This window comes from Struthio camelus, chromosome 1 (assembly GCF_040807025.1).
Source record: "Struthio camelus isolate bStrCam1 chromosome 1, bStrCam1.hap1, whole genome shotgun sequence".
Lineage (NCBI taxonomy): Eukaryota > Metazoa > Chordata > Aves > Struthioniformes > Struthionidae > Struthio > Struthio camelus.
In genome coordinates, this window is record NC_090942.1 from 90,711,889 (window position 1) to 90,730,942 (window position 19,054).

The 19,054-nt window shown below is 51.2% G+C and overlaps 2 protein-coding genes across 15 annotated transcripts in view; one reads left to right on the forward strand and one right to left on the reverse strand.

Annotated features, from left to right (window-relative positions):
• Positions 1 to 5,509, reverse strand: PTMS (parathymosin). The gene is made up of 5 exons (XM_068957288.1): positions 4,894 to 5,509; positions 2,659 to 2,730; positions 1,790 to 1,871; positions 1,570 to 1,634; positions 1 to 964 (listed from the first exon to the last, which is right to left on the reverse strand). Exons 1-5 carry the CDS (start codon positions 4,939 to 4,941, stop codon positions 914 to 916), a joined length of 318 nt encoding a protein of 105 aa, XP_068813389.1. The 5' UTR covers positions 4,942 to 5,509; the 3' UTR covers positions 1 to 913.
• The window catches only part of MLF2 (myeloid leukemia factor 2), an 18,060-nt gene continuing 2,203 nt past the window's right edge, over positions 3,198 to 19,054 (forward strand). Inside the window, exons 1-6 of one of the 14 annotated variants that reach the window (XM_068957278.1) lie at positions 3,198 to 3,557; positions 10,815 to 10,902; positions 14,314 to 14,386; positions 16,489 to 16,615; positions 17,074 to 17,109; positions 18,672 to 18,725. In XM_068957278.1, the coding sequence (XP_068813379.1) occupies positions 14,337 to 14,386; positions 16,489 to 16,615; positions 17,074 to 17,109; positions 18,672 to 18,725 (267 nt within the window). In that variant the 5' untranslated portion in view covers positions 3,198 to 3,557; positions 10,815 to 10,902; positions 14,314 to 14,336. Of the gene's footprint in view, positions 3,558 to 4,535; positions 4,676 to 6,583; positions 6,664 to 10,814; positions 10,903 to 13,818; positions 14,144 to 14,313; positions 14,387 to 16,488; positions 16,616 to 17,073; positions 17,110 to 18,671; positions 18,726 to 19,054 lie in introns of those variants that run through there. The other 13 variants (XR_011143501.1, XM_068957269.1, XR_011143503.1 and 10 more) reach the window with 13 other exon arrangements.

The window sequence follows — 19,054 nt, forward strand, 5'->3', positions numbered from 1 at the left end:
TTTGAAATATTTTTAAATGCTTTTATTTACAGTGCTAGTTGAAAACAATATATATATTTATATCTATCATCCTCGTGATGTTTGTGCCATAGAAAATGCTGTGGCTGTATTGCCTTTAATTTACAAAAAAATGGTCACAAGAGAATCTGAAGGGAAAAATGGAAATCAAAGTTTGGTCCTCAATTAATTGTTTATCTCTTGATTTGTTTTAAAAAAGCCTCCAAATTAAAAAAAATATGCAGTTCAGATGAAATTCATATATAAAAACAACCTTTATCTTCTGAAAAAATTCACGAGGGCCAGCTTGCTGTCTGTCATGTAAACTTAAAAAAAAAAAAGGTTAAAATAAATTCTGTCTCTGTGTGTGGTTTAATAGAAACATTATTTGCTTGTAATATTCTTTCTCTTTGTCTCTCAGGGTTCAACGGGAAAGAAGATGAAAGGAGACCTAGGACTGGAAAATGCACCATGAGATCTGTGCCCACAGCCTCCTGGATCCAGGGAGGATATTTGAGACAGCAGGTCTTAGAAGCAGAAGCCGGTCATGTTAGTGAAAAGAGAGGACAAGTGAAACAGAATGAGAGGTGTTTGCCATGTGAAGAGTTTGGCATACGGGCCTGGTAAGGTTACTTACTGGGAGACAGGAAAAGATGAGATTCTTGAAGGGAAAGGATCATTTTTAAGTGGGGTACAGTTGAAAGGATGTGAGGGACTGGAGTAATTTCAGCTGGGGAATGTCATAGATGGGCTAGATCTTCAGGTGGGAAGGAAACTGCTGTCTTCCCTGTCCGAGAGCATTTCTAATCTTTCCTCATCTGAGACTGTGTGAAGCCAGAGGCTAATGGACAGTGCAAGCATGGGCTGGAATGGAGGAGGAGAGATGGACGGAACAGAAGAGATGGGAGGGGAGGACTCAAGCTGAAGATCCATTTTCTGTCTTCTGTCTCTTTGGATCCACTTCATCCTATTTAGGAGAAAGAGAAGGAAAAAAAGGTGTTACCATCAAACAGTCACCACACCAAGGCACATAATTTCTCCATGAGATTCTTACTGCTGCTCTTTCCTCCGTATGGAAATATTCGTTTGGCCTACCCTAAATCCACTCTTCTTTACAGCACCTTTGACTGCCTGACACTCAGCTGTTCTGCTGATGCTAATGGTTAAGACGTGCACAGCTCCATTTGTAGGGATACCTGCTGTGTTAGTTTCAGCAGATATATAAGCCCAGACTCACACCACCTCAGACAGACCCTGGGATCAACCCTTAAAAGTCCATCTGGCATCCAGCTTCTGGCATGAAGCACAGAAATCACTGCTCTTTGAAGGATCATCATCCAGCACAATCTAAAGCACCTTGACTGCTGGGGGGAAGAACCTGGATCAGTTCCACAAAGGGTCTGTGAGGTTCTGTTTTCCCCCTGCCACATCAGGTTTGTTGACCCAGTGAAGCAGCAATGAGACCTGAGGCTGATTTGAGATGCTCAGCAATAGCATCCACATGGATTTCATCAGCTCACAGCAGGTAGCCTAGTTCCTTCTCAGTGTCATTACTCCCAGACTATCACACACCTCTTCTTCCTCTGCGGATCGTTTTTCTGCATGTCCATCCTGCTCTTGCCCATTCTCATCTCCATCTAAGCACAAACAAGGGGAAATCACAAGTTAACTGAGGTAGCTTTTAGGCGAATCTAATCTCAGTCAGAAGGCTTGGAGAGGGAATTCGCCTCTATGATATTTCATATTCCCATAACCTGATTCCTCCCATTTCCCCCAAGCTGATCATTCCCACCTTCATCCTCATCACCACCTTCATCTTCATCCACATCCTCAGGATTCTCTTCCTCATCCTCTTCAGCTCCATTTTCCTCATCCTGAGTAAAACAAATTGGCCAGAGCAAAAATTGGCATCAGGCTAATATTCCCATGCTGTCTTTGCTGCAAGCACAAGTATAATCCCCACAGCTCCCGCTATGTCAGACTCCAGTGTTGGATGCGCATCAAGTAAGTGATCCCTGCACTGTTATTCAGACCCTGTCACTTCCACTATCCCAGCTGTCTCACACAGCTGAAACCCTCCTCCCAGCCTCCATCCCTTACAAAACCAACCCCTCCAATCCTTTCCCACCAGCCCTAGCTTCCTTGACTTCCACAAGTTTAAATCCCAACAAGCTGCTGAAATCCCTTCCCAACAATCAGAACATCTCTCTGGTTACCCATGTGTAACGCACCTGCTTCCAGATTCCTTCTGACCTTCAACAATCTGCATCTCCTCACTGTTACTCTCTCCATCTCCCTCAGCTTGTGCTCCTTACGCACCTCAGAGTGCTCTGAGTAGGTGTAAGACTCTGTTCCCAATGCCACCTCCCCCTAACTCCTACCAGCCCTTGTCTTCATTCTCCTCTCTGATCTTTCTTCCACTGGGCCACAGCGGCTACGCTGCCTGAATCCTTCAAGGCTCATCTTCCACATTTATCCCACAGCTCATTCTTCATTTGAGCCTTCTCCCTTATGAGCTCCACTGGCCTGCCCTCTCTTTTTGATTGATCCCCATTATTCCCTTCCTACTTACAACCTGAAGTTCCCAGACTAACCACCTTATAAAATCCTCCCAGACTCCTCTAAAGATATGCCCAACAGAAGGGCTACATGGGGCCTCACCTCTACTATCTCCTTCTTCTTTTCTTTGTGGACTGTTTTCTCCTCTAGTTTTTCCTTCTTTTCTTTCATTTCCTATACGCAAGATGAGAAAAATCATTCCAGTGGTCAGTGGCAGGAAATAAAAAAAGACTGGAATGCTCAGTTTTAAACAGGGGCCGTTTAGAAAGGAGATACAAAATAACGATGAGTAGAGAAAATGTAAATTAGGCATTAAATCTCCCCTCCCGGATCAGCAGAAGAGCAGACAGCGACATAGAAAAGCTGCAAATACACGCCAGTATTCGCATTTTATTCGGGAAAAAACCCGAGAAACTCTTAAGTTACACTAAAACAGGGAAGTTTTCCCCTCAAACGCAGGCTCTGGTGTGAGGCCGGAGGTGCCGAGCGCGCGGCGGAGGAACGAGCCGGCCCTCCTTCCAGCCCTACCCCCGCCGCCCGCTAGGGGCTCCCCAACGGCCGCTGCCCGCCGCGAGCCCAACGGCCGCCCGGCCCCGGCCCCGTCCCCGCCCCGCGCCCCGCCCCCGGCCGCAGCCCGCGGCCGCCCGGCGCCGGGGCTGCGCCGCAGCCCACCGGCCTGCCGCCTGGCCGCAAGGTGTTTTGGAGGGCTTACAGTGTCCTTTCTCCCCGCAGTCAGGGTGGCATAAAAGTTCGCTGCATTGGCTGCCGCACAACGGACGCGCACTCCGCCCCTCCGAATCGCACCTGGAGCTGCCGGTGTCCAGTGCGTGCAGTTAGGGGCCTCCGAGCCTTCTGGCACAGTAACTGCCCAGCCTCCGAAACCCTCAAGAGTTTGCAGTGGTTTCTAAGCTCTGCCGAAAGAGGTCAAGTTCTGGGGACACACTCAGAGGGTCCTAGTCTCCCAGCCTCATCGAAGCTCGGACTGCCAGAGCTGTCTATCGGTAGGTACGCGAAGGGCATGGCAGGCTGACCGGGCTGGGAGGGAAGAGGATAGAGACTGGACTGAAGGGCTCCCAAGCCATCCCTCCCACTCCAGGCGCTTGGCACCCCTCAGCTGGGACACTGAATGGGATGCCGAGGAGCCCTGCGGCAATGACCAAAGAAAGAAATCTCGCCTTAACTAGCACAGAAGCCCGAGGGGGTCTCCACAGCTCCCGTTTCTGCAGCGCAAAAAGCGTTTCTGGAGAAGACGAGGCAGAGGATCAGCCGTTGCCCTGACATTTATCCTATGCTCCTGTTGCCGCCAGGGATTTGAGAAGAATACTCTGTTATTCGGGCTGCTAAGTAGTAAAAAACCGCAAAGCCACATGGCACATGTTATTTAGGATCTTTGTCATTCATCCTTCCCACTCCTTTTCGGGAGGTGAGCGTCTGCCTAAGCTCGCAATGAGTGCAAGGAACTACAGCCAGTCTTTGATCCTTGCAACAGCGCAGCAGCTGGGCTTCCGGTGGCTTTTTAGTCTTCTACGATTTAGGGCTTTTCTTTGTCCAAATGCAGTAACAACGCAGGTCTGTCCGACGATCGTAAGTCACCGCCGTCTCATTTGTTCCCTGCATTCTCCCGGCCCAGCCCTGCCCCCACGCCTCCTGTCCGCGCTCTTCCCCGCTCAATTTCTCCGCTCAACTCCATTAACCTCTCCTAGTGGGTCTGCCAGAACCGCCGCGCGGGACGCAAAGACGCCTCCGAGGGGGGCAACTCCTAGCCCTGACGAGCGCCCCGGCGTCGCTGACGCCAGCGCGACGCGCGGGGGGCAGAGGGAGGGTCCGCCCGGCTGCTCTTTCGCCTACATTTGGGACCGCTCGCCTATGACTTCCCCCCCCCGCCCCCCCCCCCCCGCGACGCGGCCCGCAGGCGGCCGCCGAGCAGAGCGGAGCGGAACCGCGCCGCCCCCACGCCACGCACGGCCCCGCGCGCGGGCACTCGCGCCCCGCGCAGAGCCGCGCGCGCTCCCTGCTGGCCGGGCATCTCCGAGCGCGCGGGGCCGCGCGCCGCCTCCCTCCCCCCCGCCCCGCGGCGGCGGCGAGCGGGCGCGGAGCAGCCCGGTGAGCGGTCAGCGAGGTGAGGAGGGCAGGAAAAGGGCAGCGCCTTGGAGCCTGGCGGGGGCAGAGCGGCGGGCAGCGGGCGCGGAGGCGGCGAGGGGACCGTGTGCCGCAGATAAGTCGGGAGGATCGCGGTGCTCTGCCCGTCCCGGTGCCTGCGCGCGGGGCGCTTCCCGCGTCGGCGAGCGGGACGGGGGGAGGCGAGCGGGCTGGCGGGAGGGATGCCGAGGGTCTCACCTTGGCGCTCAGCTCCGCCGGCGCCTCCTCTACGCGTTTTTCCGACATCCTGGTACGGGAGCGAGAGGCGAAGGGAAGAGGCCAGTCGGAAACGTCCAGAGACCCCTGTGGAGAGTGAGCGGGGCCGAGAGCGAGGGGTCCAGGAGGGAGCGCAAAGTCCCGGCGATCCAAAGGCCAGAGGCTGCACCTCCCGCCCAGGGGGCCAAAGTACCAGGGTCTCCCGTGATGGGGGATACGCCGGAGAAGGGGATTTATACACCACTCGGTGACGAGGGAAGGAGGGACTTGGGGAAGGGAGGGGAGAGGGACTGGGAGGGAGGAGAGAGGGAGGAGAGAAGGGCTGCTGGAAAGAGCGGAATGCCGAGAACAATGTGCGCTCGGCGCTTGGCAAGCGCCCGGCAGCGGGCGGCAGCAGCGCGGTGGTCGGGGGCGGAGAGGGGCTTCAGACGGGAGCCGCTGCCCCGGGCAGCTCGCCTCTCTGCCCTCCCCCTTGCCCGGCGGAGCGGGGACGGCTCGGCAGCGTCCCGCGGGCGGTGGCGCGGGCCGGCTGCCGCACGAGCACCGAGGAGCCGCCGAAGAAGCAGCGGGGACCGAGCCGACGCCCGTCGGTGCGGGCACTGCGCGGCGGCCGCCCGGCCCGTGGAGGCCGCACGCCGGGTAGGGGCGTGAAGCGTGGGTGTCCTGCCCTCGTTTGGCCTCCGAACCGTTGACTCCCGCCCCCACCGCTCAGCACAGGGCTCCGGGCAGCCCTTTGCTGCTCATAGCCAGCACGAGCGGTGGCCGGGCCCTGCCGCTGGGAAAACTGAGCCCTCTGCCTTGGACCCGGTGTCTCTGCGGCACGGTGCGGGGTTGCCGTCGCACGGCTTAGCCGTGTCTCCGGCTAACGGAGGAGACGGGGCCCCCCAAGCGGCTCCCTGCGTGCTCATCCCCTACACGGCGGCCCACCGGCCGCCTCTGCGGGGTGGAGGAGGGCGAGGAGGAAGGGGGGCGCCCTGCCTCGAAACGCCTGCCAGTCCCGGCCTCGCCGGGGGTGGGGGGGGGGGGAAATTCCCGCCTCCTTCTGGCCGGACCTCGCCCGCGAGGAACCGGAGGGGGCCAGCGGGCGGCGGCCAGCCCGGGCCGTGCCCAGCAGGAGGTGCTGCGGCGCGGCGCGGGCCGGGCGGCGGCGTGTCGCAGCGGGGCTGTGTGGGAGGGCAGAGCTGGCGACGGTCTCGCTCATGCTTCCTCCCGCCTGGAATTTTCCACTCCAGCTGCCTGCCCTCCCTCTGGAATCGCTCCCAGCCGGCGGCTCCTCCCGCCGCCCCAACGGCCCTCCTTCCCTCCCCGACGGCCCGCGTCCTGCCGGGCAGGCGCCCGCCCGGGCCGGCTCCGCTGCGCGGGAACCGGGCGGGGTGGGGTGGGGGGCGGGGCGGGAGCCCGCTTTTCCCGCGCTCCGAGCTGCGGCGGAGGGGAAGGGCGGGGCGCGGCTCGAGCGTTGGTGAGGGCATGGGAGGGGGGGCTAGTGAGCGCATCCCGGCTCCCCATATAAGGAGGCACTAATGATGGGCGTCTGATTGGGCGATTCAAATGAGCCGTCTGCCTGGCAACAGCTTCCTCATTGGCTGGCGGGAGGGAAGTACACGTGGGGGGAGGGGGTCTCAGGAACGTTTCGGCGGTGAGGAGGGAGGGAGAGAGGGAGGGGCTCCTCGCACGTGGGGCTGCGAGGAAGGTGCGCGAGGGTGCGGGGCCATGCGCGGAGGCACCGCGGGGCTCAGCAGTGACCCCGAACAGGTACCGCCCTCCTTTTACACGGGAGCTGCCCTCTCGCCGCCGTGAGGGGGCAGGTCCTGGCTCGCATCCCAGGTTGGTTGTGAGGACGAGATGGTGGTTTCCAAAGCGCACGGGCATCTTTGGGGACAAACCGCCCGTGGTACGCATCCAGCAGTTAAACCAGAGCCCTTGGTCGCGTGAGTGAGGTTCCCCTGCGGATCCTCGCTCTTTGCGGTCAACGTTCTGATATCTTTATTGATCGCATTTATCTGAGTACAGCAGATACTACGGCAGCGGTCAAGGCTCGCTTTGAGCACAGAGGTTTGCAGTGGGTGCCGCACGTGCCAGGAGGGCGACGCAGCCAGCAGCCCGAAGATGTGGGAGCCTGTAACGATGCTCTTCTTCATCGCGTTCTCCGTTCTGCCCCGAGTCCAGCCAGGCAGAGCCCAGTATCCTGGCTGCAGCCCTCTGCAGTGCATCCCTAGTGCTGACAGGGAGATTCAGGTCATTCATACCGTTTCTGGTTCATCCAGGGCCTGAGCAAAGGGAGCAGCCAGAGCCCCAAGCTAAGAGCAGGAAAGCTTGGGCAGGATAAGACGTGCAACACTGACACCTGCTGTCTCTCTGGCAGCATTATACTGACAGTCTGCGAGGCCTGAACTGGAGACAGGGCTGCCAGGACACTGGGTTTCGCCTTAAGTTACCGATCTGCTGGGAGTCGGGAGTGGCGGTGTTTGCAGTGATTTGGGGCAGGGCACGATAAGCTAAGTGATAGAAAGCCTTGCAGCAATAGAGCTCTAATTCTCATCTTAAATGAAAGCATTTTCTACAGAATGGTGGGTTGGGTCTTGCAGCTACCAAGACTTGTTACTAAATAAATAAATGTCCCTATAGGCATGCTTCATGTTTCTGTCCAACAGCTTGAACAGACCAGGATGACTAAATTCCATTTTCCTTTCCTAGAAGATTTATATTAACGTACTCACAATCCCAGCAGACATGCATACAAATAAATCTGCATGCATTTGCCAATGTAAGTACAAGAGTAAGCAAGCACAAAAAAAGTTAGTATACATACATACCTACCATGTACATGTACATACTCATAGATGCCAGGCAAGGTTATTAATCTTGCTACTTGGAAAAAGTATCTGATAAAAACTCAGTTAACCTCATTGCTAAGTGTGAATTTAGAACCAGCGCTCTGAGTTTAGTCAGATCTGTTTCAGTTTGTACATCTAATAGCAAAAATGATTGGTGTGTATGGAAGAGGGAGGGAATAGTGCATCTCTCCTAGAGGAAAGAGAGAAAGAAATTGGATAAATTATAATGTATAACATGAAAGTAGGAGGATCCCTCCTTGTCATCTCTTGTCTCCTCCACAGCTACAGCTGCTTGTCTGCAATGATGTGATGGGTCTACCAGTGGTTCTCCCTAGCCGAGTACAATGCACAGTGCCTGCCCCAAAGAACTTGTAATGCAACCCAGACACGCACGTCTGGGCAAGTACCAAAAAGGCAAATTGTGAAAATACATTCATTTTTTTTTCTCCTCTTTTATAAGCCCCTCTAACTAAACTCTCAGGCCTGGCTGCTAGCAGCATTCAAGCCCCGGTTTGGCTCAAGTGCCCTTCTTTCATCCCTCTCTTCTGCAGGAAAAAAAGCTTCATTTCTGGAGATAACCCAACATAGGAGCAAAAAAAAAAAAAACATACTGTGAAGTGGCCAATTGCCATTCATATCTACTCCTTGTCAGGAGATGCATGGCTCATGGCTCTGTTCTCTTTTACCAGTGCAGGCTTTTCCTCCCTCCCTTTACATGGCCAGCTACTGAAAATGCAAAACTACACCAATACACATCCCGTAGCAGAGCCATTTTCATACTAATGCCCAAACAGGCCCTGACACAACATCTGAGAGAGGAGAAAGCAAGGGTTTTACTTCAGTGATGTCCCTGTGCCCAAAGAGCTTTGTCGATGCACACAACACACCCACAGATGCAAATACACCAACACCTGTTGGTGTAAGAAGTTTTGTTTCCTACAAACTGTGAGACGGTACCATGTGGTTAGCTCTGCAAGCTGTTCTGGCACCTGTGACCTCTTCCCCCTCAGTAAGCTCTAGTACTTGAAGTATGCATCCTCACCTTTTCCCATCCACATGCTGCACCATATTCTGTTTGCTATTATTACCTAATCTGACCCTTCTTAACTTTTGTCTCGTGTCTGTCGTCTTGTCAGCATTCTTCATCTTATGTACAAAACTTGTTTCACATCCCACTTTCATTTTCCATGTGTCCATTTTTTCCTTATGTGCCTGTATCAGGTATGATTTCCCTTATATCCTATGTGAAACTCTTCTCCATGCCTTGTGGCATGCCCTCTTCTGTATCCCAGCTATGCTTCGATCCTGACCCAGAGGCTGTTGGCTTCCAATGAGTAACTGCTTCACTCAGCTCCTGAGGGTATTTGCATAACCATCTCACTTAACTTGTCCCTGTTTCTTCTGTTCGTCCATCACATTGTGCTACTCTCACCTGCCGGATCCATTTTCAACTGGATCAACTCCCTTCTCCCATGTTTTCCCCTTTGTTGCAAATGCTACTATACTCATGGTGTCTGTACATAGGAGCCCTTTTTCAGTATGTTCTGTCATCTGCTTCGAGGTGCATTGCAAACTCAGCAGAATTGTCTCCATCCTTTTAGGAGCCTTATGCCTTTAAACAAAACGAGGGACGTACAGAAGTTACATGATACAGCTTTGTATGAGAGCATAGACAATGTGCATGTCTGTGCAGCTTGGAGAACAGTAGGAATGTAATTTTCTCTGTATGATAAGTTACGATGTTTGTACTGCAACTTGTTTATGCTGTGTGTTTATGCAGGTGCATGCATGTATGTATATATATACACATGGCATACATGCATTTGCATGTATACATGCAAGTTTGTGTACTGTGATGATATTTTCTTTCTGTTATGTGCATATGCCTCTGTGAGTATGGGAAGTATGGTGTTTTTCTTACTGATAGATGTTTTAAGTTTGCACCTACATGTCTCTGTATGTGAGCATGTGCTTGTGTATGCATGTGGGGTTTTATATGTACAGCATGTATTTTTCTACTAGCATATGCAGGGGGTGTGTTCTGAGTTGTGTGCATGCACCTAGAAGCAAATATTTGTACATTTCTTTTTAATAGTTTGCTAGTCTTGTTGCCCTATCCTGCTTAGTGGGGGAGGGCAGTTTGTAGGTTATGTCGAAGGCTGAGCTAACTGAGCCATTTTCTGAGCAGCAGCAAAACAAGACTGGATACTTCAAGAATTTTGTTGTGAAGTAACTCATAAATGGTTCCAAAACTCTTCCAAACTGCTTGCTGAACAGCAAGAGAGCAGAAGGCCATATATTTGCATTAATTTTTCATATATTTACATAAATTCAGACACAAACAAGACCTACCCTTTCACTTAAAGTGAGACTAGTAAAATTTCAATGTGAGGAGGGAATGCGTTTGCGTGTATGTCTGTATTGAATCCATGCTGATCATCTTTCTGTCTTGCGTCCATTAAAGATCCAAGGAGATTATTGATTTTTGTCCTTTTGTGATGTTGTATCCTGAAGTCAAAAGGAATCGCTCAAGAATTCAACAGCTGGCCAAGCTCTGCATTGGGAAATGGCTTCTTGAGGGGCAACAAGTAGCAAGCATTGACCGTGGCTGGGAAGCAGGGTAGATAACATGATAAGAAGAAAGATGAGTAGAAGGGAGTGACTAAGGAGTGACTCTGTCTCGCTGACAGAGCCTGTAAGGAGATTGGAAGGGGGAGGGGGTGTTGAATCATAATTTTTGTGAACCTGTCTTCACCATCACAGCACAGATGGAGGTGGTGGTTCTCACAGTATGACAGACACATCCTTAACACGAGCAAAATATTCTTAAAGTAATCACTGCTGTGCAACACAAACTGCAGCTGCCACAAGCTGGCTGTAGCATCCCAAATATGAATTGTCACGTTTGAGGATCAAATCAGAGCTGTCCTTCACTCAGGGTGCCCTTCATCTGAGGTCAGAGTTAGTTGTTGGGTGAGGATTACGTAAGAGGCACAGATGAAGGGAACCAATGGGAAATGGCTATGGGTAGCTATGACTTCTGATAACCAGGATTTCTTTGTCTTAAAGGCGTCCACAGGGGCTCTGGGACATTTGGATACGTGGAGAAGCTGTTTTTGTCTCCTTGGCCAAGATGATCAGTCTCTGGAATAAGCAGGTAAAAAAGCATGATGTTCAGCACACTGTTAGTTTACCTTCACCACGTGATATTCAGTTTGCTCCTAAAATGCTTACGCTGTGGCTGCCCCTTTGGCTGCCTGGGCTGCTAGTGGTGATGGGGACGTTAGGGGGAGGGAAGCCGCTTGGCGGCAAGTCAGTGGTAGGCGGGCGAAGGTGGAGTCAGGGCAGTGGCGTCAGTCATCTCTTCCATTTTGCCCTTCACTTACCTCCTCCTGGCTGCCTGCTGAGCCCCTTCTTCCTCCCCCTTTCCCCATCCTCCACCGCCTCCAGCCCAACCTGGACAGCTTTAAAAAAAAAAAAAAAAAAAGGAAATGACAGACGTAGTTAACAGCTTTTATTCGTGACAGAAAACTGAAGCAGCTTAGAGAAGTGACACGAGCAAGCTAAGAGCCTTGCTTTTCATTTGCACTCCCCATGCTTAGTTATTTTAACTTATCAAATGGTCATCCACCTGGTGCACGTAAGACCTAATGGAGTGAGTAGTATACAGAAACCTTCTGTACAAATAGCGCAGTTATACTGCTTTGGAGTTTCTCAGCTCTGTGGGCTTGTCCATGTTCCAGAAAAAGGTTGCATTTCCACTTCCTCCTTCCAGGGTTTTGGCTAGCACTAGCCACCAGCACAATGCTTTGCAAGCTGGACTCCTTCAAGATTTGTTGAACTGGTAGTATCACTGGAAGTGTAGTCTTTGGCAACATCGGTTACATTGACATCAAGTGGAAGGACTGCCTGCAAGGCTAGAGAAATGTCTAATAAGGTACATAGCCACCGTCCCCAATCTCATGTCAAACCTTTGGGTCCCAGGCCATTTGCAAAGAGGCAGCATTAGGAACAGAAGAATGCTGCAAAGCAGTGTTTGGTCCCAACCTCTATTCTTTTCCTTCCTCTACCTCCATTTTTGGGAGGTACTAGTGCCTGACTTACTAGTGTTTGTAAAAAAAACCTAAAGAACAAAGAACCAAAGAAAGAAACCACAAACCTGAGGGAGTCCTACCATCTCTAAGTTGTTCCATGAGTGAGAAAATGACTAGTAACTGTAGGATGGCAAGTGGTTTTATCCTAGAGCTCCTCCCTCCCCCCCAAAAAAGAGAGATGCTTATGTTCTTGCCCAGGAAGCTCTTCACCTACTTTTGAATCCTGCCGCTCCAGATCAACTCCACATACTCCAATCAAACAGCACGCCAGACTCAAAGAAAAAAGAAAACACGCTAAATAGGAAATGCTTTCAAGACTGCTGTAGGTCTCTGAGGAATGATTCAAGATTGCAAAAGAAGAGATAGAGAGGTTGAGACAGGTTGTCTCCTGCCTCAAGAGGACAACAGCTTTAGTGGAAGCTTTGTATGAATTTCTGTGCTGCAGAAGTGATCAGCTCTGAGATCATGACAGGGCAATGTTTTCTCGAGTTCACCTATGAACAGTCTCAGTAACAAGCACTGCCTAAGAGTTTTGTCTCTGCTTGGCCAGTGCCCTCCCTGCCCCTAGTACCTGTCTCCATCTGCCAGTCTTGTATCGTTGTGCTATCCACAGCTTCTGTGTTGTGGATGCTCACTGTCAGCCTCTGGAGAATGCCGCTTACTGGACACAGTGGGGGACACCTGAAGAGTCTTCTACATGCATTATAGGCACAGGCCTCCAGTGAGAGGTCTTGTCTTGCACTGTTTTGAGACCTAACATAGCAAGAACTGTTGCCAAGTCCCCTGTGTGTTCTACCCCACATAGCATGCTGCCAGCTCATTTTCCTCTGTCAGACTTTGACAGCCAAGGACATAGCTGCTGCCACATCCCAGGAGTTTGATTTCTCCACCACATCTTGCAACCTGCTATTTCTAGTTTTCTGGCATGGGTTTAGTCTGGCTCCTGTACATAGTGGGCAGGATGCAACAGTCAACAAAAATACCGCTAAGGAAATGTGCACTGGTCTCAAGCTTGCATGAGTCAATCTGCTGTCTTCCTTTTTTTAATCCAATGAAACAGGTGGTAGCTGAAGGCATTCAACATTCCCCAGGGATGGTTAAACCAGTACCCAAGAGGCTTTCACACTGTTTGTTTGTGCTGGCCACCAGCTGGCCTAGGGTTTCCCCCTGCCACTGTAGGTGAACATACTGAATACGTACCTCACACATGGTTCCAGGCCACCATCCAAGGACAGTGATGACCCACTGCTATTTTATAAAATACCCTCCACATTGCTGTTCAATCTCGGCGTTTCTTTGCCAGGCAGAGCACAGGTGTACGTATGCTGTTGAGCGCCTCAGCACAGGCAAGCAGATTTGTTAGTGACCTCCTCCACTTCCATGTTCTCCAGTAAACTCGGGTGCAGTGCTTTCCTTGTAGCCAGCCGCTCAGAGGTCGTGGCTGTGAGCTCTGACACTGAACTAACTGGTCACAGACTGTTGGGGGCTGTTCTTATTAGCAGCCAGATGGCAACCGCTGCCTTCTCTCTGGTGATGTTTCCATGCTAGCTGCCCCCCTCCCTGTGACTTTGGCAGAGCTGCCCAGCTGGAGCATTCCCTGTTACTGCCATCCCCCCCGGGTTAGTGGTGGCCTCCCCAGGCAGCCTCCTTCTCCTACCCCCCCCCACCCCCCCGTCTTACAGCGGGAGGATCAGCAGCAAATCAGAAACGCTGCCAGAGCCGTTTTTGCCATCAGCTTTGCCGGAGAAACAATGGCTCTTTGTGACTGGGGGCATGTTTTTATTCGCGACCAGCTGCAGCTCGCTCCCCAAGCGCCCGCGGAGCGTCGTGCCCGGGCCGGGTGGCGTCGGCAGCGTCCCGCCGGTCCAGCGCCCGCTGCCGCCGAGCAACGGCTTGGGCAGACGGTAACGGAGGCCGCGCCGGGGGCGGGGCGGGGCGAGGCGGCCGCGCGCCGCTTCCTGCCTCCTCCACGGGGCGGCGGCGGTGAGTGCCGAGCGCCGGGGCGCGTGCACGACTCGGCTCGCGCGAGGCGCCCCCTTCCCCCCCCCCCCCCCGCTTGCGCAGCGCCGCCGAGGCGGCCGCCTGCGTGCTCGCGTTCGTGCGTGCGCGCCTGCGCGGGGCGAGCGGAGCCGAGCGGAGCTGAGGCGGCTGGTGCGGGCGGGGCGGGGCGGAGGGGGCGAGCGGGTGCAGGCCGCGATGGGAGCCGAGGCGTGAGCCGCCGCCGCCGGCGCCCGGCTGCTGCGGAAGAGGACGGGCCGCTTCCTCCGCTCGGCCGCCGACCGACGCACCGGCAGGCAGGGGAGGGTGCGCGAGCGGGGCCGGGGCTGGGCTGGGGCCTCGGGCGCCGCGGTGGGGAGCGCTGGCCTGGCCTGGCCGCCATGGGGCAGCGGCGGGCGGCTGTGGGGCGGAGTGTCGCTGCCGCTGCTTCCGCCGCCCCGGTCTCGGCTGTGCTCACCCCCCTCTTCCCTCTGCAGAGCCCGCCCCGACCGAGGGAAGTATGTTCCGGTTAATGAGGGATGGCGAGCCAGAGGATCCCCTGTTTGCCATGTGAGTGGAGCTCCGCGTCCTGTTCCGGAGGGAGGACGAGGGCAGGTGGATGGGGGGCGAGCGGCACCGCGGGAGACAGCGCTGGTGGCCGCGGCGCAGGCAGAGCTCCCTACAGAGCTGGGAGGCCGAGGAGGGCACCAGGTGTGCTCTGGCCTAGTGCCCAAATGGGGGGACGCAGGGCCGTGAAGGTTCCGGTAAGCGTAGCAACTTGGGAGCTGCCTGGAGAAAAATGTAAACAGTGTTTGAAGGGGTAGCTCTGGGAATAACCGGTTTATGCTGGTCTGATTTCAGCGATATTAGAGCTTTTTTTTTTTTTTTTTCTTGAGGAAAGCATAATGAAAAAAAGTAGGACATAATGCATCGTGACGTTATCTAAGGAAGAGCGTGCTAGATTACCTAACCTTTTTCTTTGTTAAAAGGTTTTTTTTTTCCTTTCAGAAAAGGGAAGACTTCAGGTATATGAAACCTACTTTTGTGTAAAGTGTGTTATTGTTCTGTACAGGATATCGTTCATGAAGCTGGAGAAGACTGCTAAAGCAGTTGTAAAGTTGCAAGAAACTAAGTAAAGAGATGACAGCAGTTAGTTTTAAAATAGGATTATACAAGTCTTGAAATCTAATGAACGTTCCAAGAAGTATTCCTGGCGTTCCTTTTGCTGAATATTTTTGTTCCTGTCCACAATCCAGAAATTGGAGGCTATTGACTAAATTTGGCAGTGAAACTAAATTGGCAGTTCTTGTCAAAGCAGGTAGGGGTTAGACTGTAATACAGTAAGAATTTGGTTGTCTTAAGCATGCGACCACTAGAAAATTGATGAAATTAATTTATGTAGAAGAACAAAGTCAGGTTTTTGCTTATAAAATTGATGATAAAGCAAGAATTTTGTCAGCTGTCAACAAATTAGCAGGAGAAAAGCCCTTGATGTCCCGGTTAGTCATGGAATGACTGTATGTTCTCATTGAGGTGGCAGATTTGAGTCTAGCTTTTATTATGCAAAGTATTTCCAATAGAGACAGAAAAGTAATGGTTTGTGCTAGATGATCTTGTGATCTCAGGAATGCTATATACTTTTCAGGATACGTGTGCTCAAGAAGGCTAAAACCAGACTATAACAGGTGCAAAGGAATGCTATGATAGTTCGCAGACTTTTTTTTTTTAATTGTATCTGCTGTCTTCTGTGACAGTGCTTCCTTGTTCTCCTTTCTCTCTTCTTGCTCCTCCAGCATGTGGTGAATGCATAGAGCTCTCAAAGTGGAGGCTGCAAAAGAAAGCAAGAAGAGAGATCAGTTAGGGACCCCAATTAATGTGCCCTTTCTCTCCCACACTGAAGCATGGAACAGAAGCTGTGTGTGGTCTCAGCCTCTGACAGGTGTAAACATAACCTTGCAGGAGAATAGCAGAGGTTGCAGGAGAATAGAGGTGCTTGGGGAAGGAGAGATGCCAAACAGTTAGTGTCAGGCCGTGCAGTATATTCTGAAGGTTTCAGTTCTTGTATTTGAGTGTGTGTGCACACGTGAAGGGGTGAGAGAGCAATAACTAGGGTTGCGTGCTGTCTAACTCCATTAGGTGTAGTCCTCTCTTTGCAGCCAGAAGGGCAGGGCCTTCATACACCTCCCTGCAAAATGAAGAGTAGACTCTTGTAGAAGAGTTTGATTGGTTTAGCAGAGCTGTTAACTTATGTGGTTTTGTTGGCAGAAGAGGAAATGGGTATGAAATGATGGTGATGCTTGGGCTGCAGATCTGAGAAGTGGCTTTTGACTTGTTAGAGCAGCGAGGTTCTGGAATGGCCTTAGCCACGCTTGGCCTTAAAGCATTAGTGGCAGTAAAACACTGTTCCTGAACAGAGGTCTGTTAGTGCCTGAGACGGATTTTAGGGTGTAATACCTGAAAGAGAAGAAACAGGATGGGATCCAGGAGGTCCCTTCCAGTCCCAAGGATCAGCATACGCAGCACTAAGTTTTGAGGCCTCTGGGTCCTCAGCTTGGGGAGGAAAGTACAGTCGCAGTTACATAAGGGGAACTGAGAGTTGGAACAGGACGATTATGTGAGGCTTTGTCTTCTGTCATCCCTTCCTCACTATTGTGTTCTCAACCCTTCTGAAGGGACCCTTTTGCTATCCACCGGCAGCACATGAATCGCATGCTTTCTGGAAGTTTTGGATTTGGCCCGCTGCTTGGCATCACCGATGGGACCACACCTGGGGCTCGCCAGCCTGGTCGTAGAATGCAGGTAAAAAAAGGGGCTGAGTACAGCGTTGGCTTTCTTAAACTGCCTGGTTAGTTTTTGTCTTCTACCATGACTGGGTTGGGCCTGCCCCTTACCTTCTCTAAAACAGTGGTGTTCTTGCATCTTTTCTTTGCTCCACTCTAATTAATACATTTCTTGGCAACTATGTTCTAGGGTGAATGGGAGGAAAGGAAGAGAGATATACAGTTTCTCAAGGCCCTAAGTCAATGTAACTGGGAGAAAGTTATGAGCGTCGCTTCTGTTTGTGGTTTTTTTTGTTTTTTTTTTTAGGGGTGGTATAGTTTGAACTACCATGGGTTTGTGGGGTACTTTCTCACGCTATTTGTTGGACCTGAGTGTTACCAGTTTTATTTCCAGAAAGAATGAGGGTGTTTTGAGGAGGTTTAATAGTTGGACGTTGCGAGGTCATTCTTTATTCTGTTTTTCTGTCGTCCCGGCAGGCAGGAGCTGTCTCACCCTTTGGAATGCTGGGCATGGTGAGTCTTCAGTTTTTCTGAGTTCTTTTCCCTTTCTTTCAGGAGGGCAGAAAAGCCAGAATTTGGGGTTGCTGTTCTCCCAGTCCCTCAGGTTTCATAAGATCACTAGATCTTATTTGAGGCTTCACAGCTAGTGGCTCTTTTGAGTCAGTGCTCTGTGCAAGCAGTACTAAAATGTAGCATCTGCGAACAAGACTGTCTTAACAGGCGGTGAGGTTGGGAAGGTGAGGACACCACAATGAGCTTTAGATTTATAATAAATAGTGAAGAGGATATTGAACTGAAACCAAAAGCAGCTGGTTTCTCTTGGAGCACTTTCACTGACTTGCTGTATAATTTCAGGCCACTCTCTTGTTTGCTCTCTAATGTTTTAATCGAGTCTATGAGCTGTTTTAGAGGTAAGATTCTTACTCTACGTTTATATTGCGGGATTCTATTTAAACCTCAAATAGAGAAGAGTTCTAAAGCTGTTACAGCATAATACTTCACAAAAAAAGGGACAGATAATATCTAGGAAGAGCAGGTAGACTCTTATTAACATCGTGTCTCTAAAAAGAAACCGAGGAGCTCAGTTTGGAGCTCCTGGAGGACCTGTGACAACTCAGGGAGAAGACTCGGCCATTGTTACGCAGAGGTGATCATTGACCCTCCTTGGCCAGCAGTGGAAGATAGAAAAGCCAACAGAATGTTTGAGGTGAACAGGCATGGAATGAGAATGTCTGTAGGTAAGTGAGCATTGTTCTTGGATTGTATGGATTTTCGTCATCCTCTAAAATATAAGGGAAAGGGGTTACTCCAGACTTCAGCAACTTCAGCTGATTTGCTTTGCAGGATTGCCTCAAAGAAAAAGGTTAAGCGTCCTGGAATCGTTCTAGCTCTGAGAAGGTTTAATAGACTTCAAAGGATAGTAATATTACACATGATTGTTGGTCCTCTGAAAACAAGAACAAGAGGCTCCTCAAAATAAAAAATCAGCAAGTTTAAACTGACATAGTAATTTTGTTTACATGTTGCACAATTAACCTGTGATACCTGCTGGCCCAGTATATTAGCGAAGCCTTTAGGTTCACGAGTTTAAAAACAGTCAAGTGTTTATAGGGAAAATAAGACAACTTGTTATTATGTTAGAACAAATGCAACCCACCGAAACATCTTTGTGGTTTAAATCATGGGTTGACAGTGAAGAGGTTAAAAGGTCCACAAGGATGGCTGTTCTATAGTTAAGACCATTGTTCGTGCACATTCTGAGTTTTCTTCTTTTAACTTTGCTGTATACAAGGACTCATGAACCCCAGTGCATCAGTCATCAGACCCAAAGAAAAAACGCCCTTAGCCCTATCCAGGGATCTTGAGATCCAGAAAGTTTGGGTTATGGAAGCTGAGGGATTGGGGAGAGCAGCAACCCCCAATTCTGTCTTTTCTGCCCTGTTGAAAGAAAGGAAAAAGAACAAATTTTTTCTTCTTAGGCAACAGTTTTATGTCCTCTGCGGATAGTTTGTTGTTCTTTCCTCCTGTGTCCTTCCAGACTGACTGTTCCTGTGCTCTATTTTTCTTCTTCTCAGACAGGTGGCTTCATAGATATGTTTGGAATGATGAACGACATGATTGGAAACATGGTAAGAACCCTCCATAAAATGGTTCGTGTTAAGAGGAGCACTGAGAGTGCTCCTGCCATCCTGTTTACTATCTTTCGTTTTATAATGATTCTTTGGTATTGGCCGTGCTTAAGCCGCCAAGGTGGCAGAGGCTGTAACCGTGGCTTGCTGACCAGGCTGGAGCAGTGGAAAGGTTGTTCCTGGGGCATGCCCGCTGAGTGCAGGGAGGAAGATGAGTGAGGAAAGAGGTGCAAGAGTAGACTTGTTCAGCAAGGAACCAGAATTAATTTACTAGGAAGAGGTATTCTTCAGAAAGATGGACCCATGGGGACTGTACTCTTCCTGTTTGT

Excerpts from the sequence above, each read along its gene's own strand:
- PTMS (XM_068957288.1), bottom strand. The coding sequence starts at position 4,941 with ATGTCGGAAAAACGCGTAGAGGAGGCGCCGGCGGAGCTGAGCGCCAAG. Across the intron at positions 2,731-4,893 it reads CGGCGGAGCTGAGCGCCAAG|GAAATGAAAGAAAAGAAGGA; the intron begins GTGAGACCCTCG and ends TCTTGCGTATAG. Across the intron at positions 965-1,569 it reads GATCCGCAGAGGAAGAAGAG|GATGAAGTGGATCCAAAGAG; the intron begins GTGTGTGATAGT and ends TCTCCTAAATAG.